General features: G+C 44.5%; 1 protein-coding gene across 1 annotated transcript; it reads left to right on the forward strand.

Annotated features, from left to right (window-relative positions):
- Positions 1–316: 316 nt before the first annotated feature.
- LOC131218209 (UPF0481 protein At3g47200-like) lies at positions 317–1,951 on the forward strand. The gene has a single exon (XM_058212890.1). The coding sequence runs from the start codon at positions 317–319 to the stop codon at positions 1,709–1,711; it is 1,395 nt and encodes a 464-aa protein (XP_058068873.1). The 3' UTR covers positions 1,712–1,951.
- Positions 1,952–2,438: the final 487 nt, after the last annotated feature.

Raw genomic sequence — 2,438 nt, forward strand, 5'->3', positions numbered from 1 at the left:
TCTGTCTCATTTTTCTAGGTTCATACCTTAAAATGACATGGAAAAATGGATGGAGGGTGTGGATAGAACACATACATCATGGAGGGGTTAACAGAGCTTTGAAACGTATACACAGTAACGACGTCGGTGCTGTGTTCTGCACTACGCAACAGGAGTCTATTAAACATATTCTACAAACATTTGTGGTGGATCCGTCCTCCTACATAAGACCGGATCATGTGACACTCTCTCAATAGAGTAATTTCAATCAGAAGCTGCAAGACATCAACTACAAATAGAGGAAAGTAGAGGAATTGCATCGTCCCCTGCCACCGGAATGGCCGAAGAACGCCTCACAGACGAAGCCGTAAGGGATCCAATTAAGGAGTGGTTTATTCCCATATTTGGCGAAGATGATCACCAGCAACCCGAACCGGAAGCCAAGTCCAAGCATCCGATACCGAAGGCGCCGGCCAAATTTCGCGAGTATAAACAGGAGAAGAAGTACTTCGATCCTCGGGTGGTGTCATTGGGACCTTACCACCACGGTAAGGATCTTCTCAAGCCAATGGAGAAGTACAAGATCACGGCAGCTAAACAATTCGTCGATGACTTGAAAGACGAAACTGGAGGGAGGGGAACGATCTACAAAAAGTTCATGGAATTGACAGGGGTGTGGAAAGGGTTCTACGATGCCGAGATGGTGCCCAAAAGGATCAGCGACGATGCCGAGATGGTGACCAAAAGGATCAGCGACCATGATTTCGCACGCATGATGTTCTTGGATGGTTGCTTCGTTTTATATTTCATCGAAAACGAGCTCCCATTCGATGGAAGAGCAACGATGTTAGAGATAAGCAATAACCTGATTCCTCTCATTATTCGGGACATGTTCTTGATCGAAAACCAGCTCCCATTCGAAGTCCTTGATGCATTGATAAACTTGCGATGGGGCTCTATCAGTGAAGGAAAAGAAAAGATCTTGAAATTCATCGAATGGAAAGTCTTCATTCCCATGGGGTTTTTCGGAATTGATCACTTTATTATGGCTTTTCTTGGTCTACCGATTGATCAACCGCTTGATGAACGACCGTTCCATGGATCGCTTCACCTCCTCGACATTCTCCGGAACATTTTGCTGGACTTCCCTCCCTCGAATGGGGCAGAAAATGACAGCTCCGAACAGCGTAACTTCGGCTCCGTTACGGAACTCAAGGAGATTGGGATCAGGTTCGAGAAGAGATACATGCAACCTTTGATGGACATAAGTTTCGAGGAACACTTATTGTTCCCACGACTGTTGCTTCCGACAATGTTCATCAACGATACAACCATATCTCTGCTGCTGAACTTGACCGCCTTCGAGATGTGCTCTGACATTCATTCCGGCTGTGGTGTTACCTCCTACATTCGCTTTATGGATTCTCTCATCAACCATGAGGCAGACGTGAAGGAGCTCCGGTCCAAGGGCATACTCCACCATTCCCTCGGCAGTGACGACGAGGTGGCGCGTCTATTCAACACGTGGCCAGGCGATGTGAGGAACGATATCCAACTGTACAGCGGTATCAGTACGCAGATCTTCGAGCACCGTAATAGGAAAGTGAAGATATCCATAGCTAAATGGTTGAAAAAATATTTCGGGAGCCCATGGACTGCCATCTCTTTCGTGGCTGCAGTTCTCCTTCTCGTTTTCACAGCCATTCAGACGTACTTTGCCGCCTTCTCTTGACGTTAAGGATGCGTTTTGCCTGTGACCATTTCTGGATATTCTACTTATTTAGTTAGGATTTCCAAAACTCTCTGAAAGAAGAGATGCTCTGTCCCTTTCCTCAACGATCGAGTGTATTTTCATTATCTTTCCTTCTATTGTTGCGATCGTCTGTATCTACGTTAGTTTCAAATTATCGTGTATTGTATCTGCATCCGTATTTGTGACGTATTTTGATGGAATTTTTATCCTTCTATTATATATATTTGCTTTTTTCAATAATTATAATTAAAAAAAAATCCTTCCATGTACTGAGTGTTGCAGAGTGTGAAGTTGACCGAGATTAGCATTCTACTCAGACACGGGTGAAAACTTTGGAAGCGGAATGCATCCGGATGCGGATTATCTACTGACAGGTTGAGTAGCGAGACTCCTACTGAAGTGACGTCACCAAGTTCTGTGGGTCCCACCATAATATATGTTTTGTATCCACTCCGTCCATCCATCTGGAGAGATCATTTTAGGGTAATATCCAAAGAATGAGTCACATCCTAACCTCCAGTGGACCCCACCATAGAAAACAGTGGGGAGAGTGATGCCACCGTTAAAAACTTCTAAATTCCACAAAAGTTTTCGATCAAGCTGATATTTGTGTTTTCCCTTTCTTTCATGTCTTTGTTAACTTTTGAACAGGTTGGATTTCAAAAAAACATCATGGTGGGCCTTAGGAAGGTTTCAACGGTGGGCA

This window comes from Magnolia sinica, chromosome 11, assembly GCF_029962835.1.
Source record: "Magnolia sinica isolate HGM2019 chromosome 11, MsV1, whole genome shotgun sequence".
NCBI classification, from domain to species: Eukaryota; Viridiplantae; Streptophyta; class Magnoliopsida; order Magnoliales; family Magnoliaceae; genus Magnolia; species Magnolia sinica.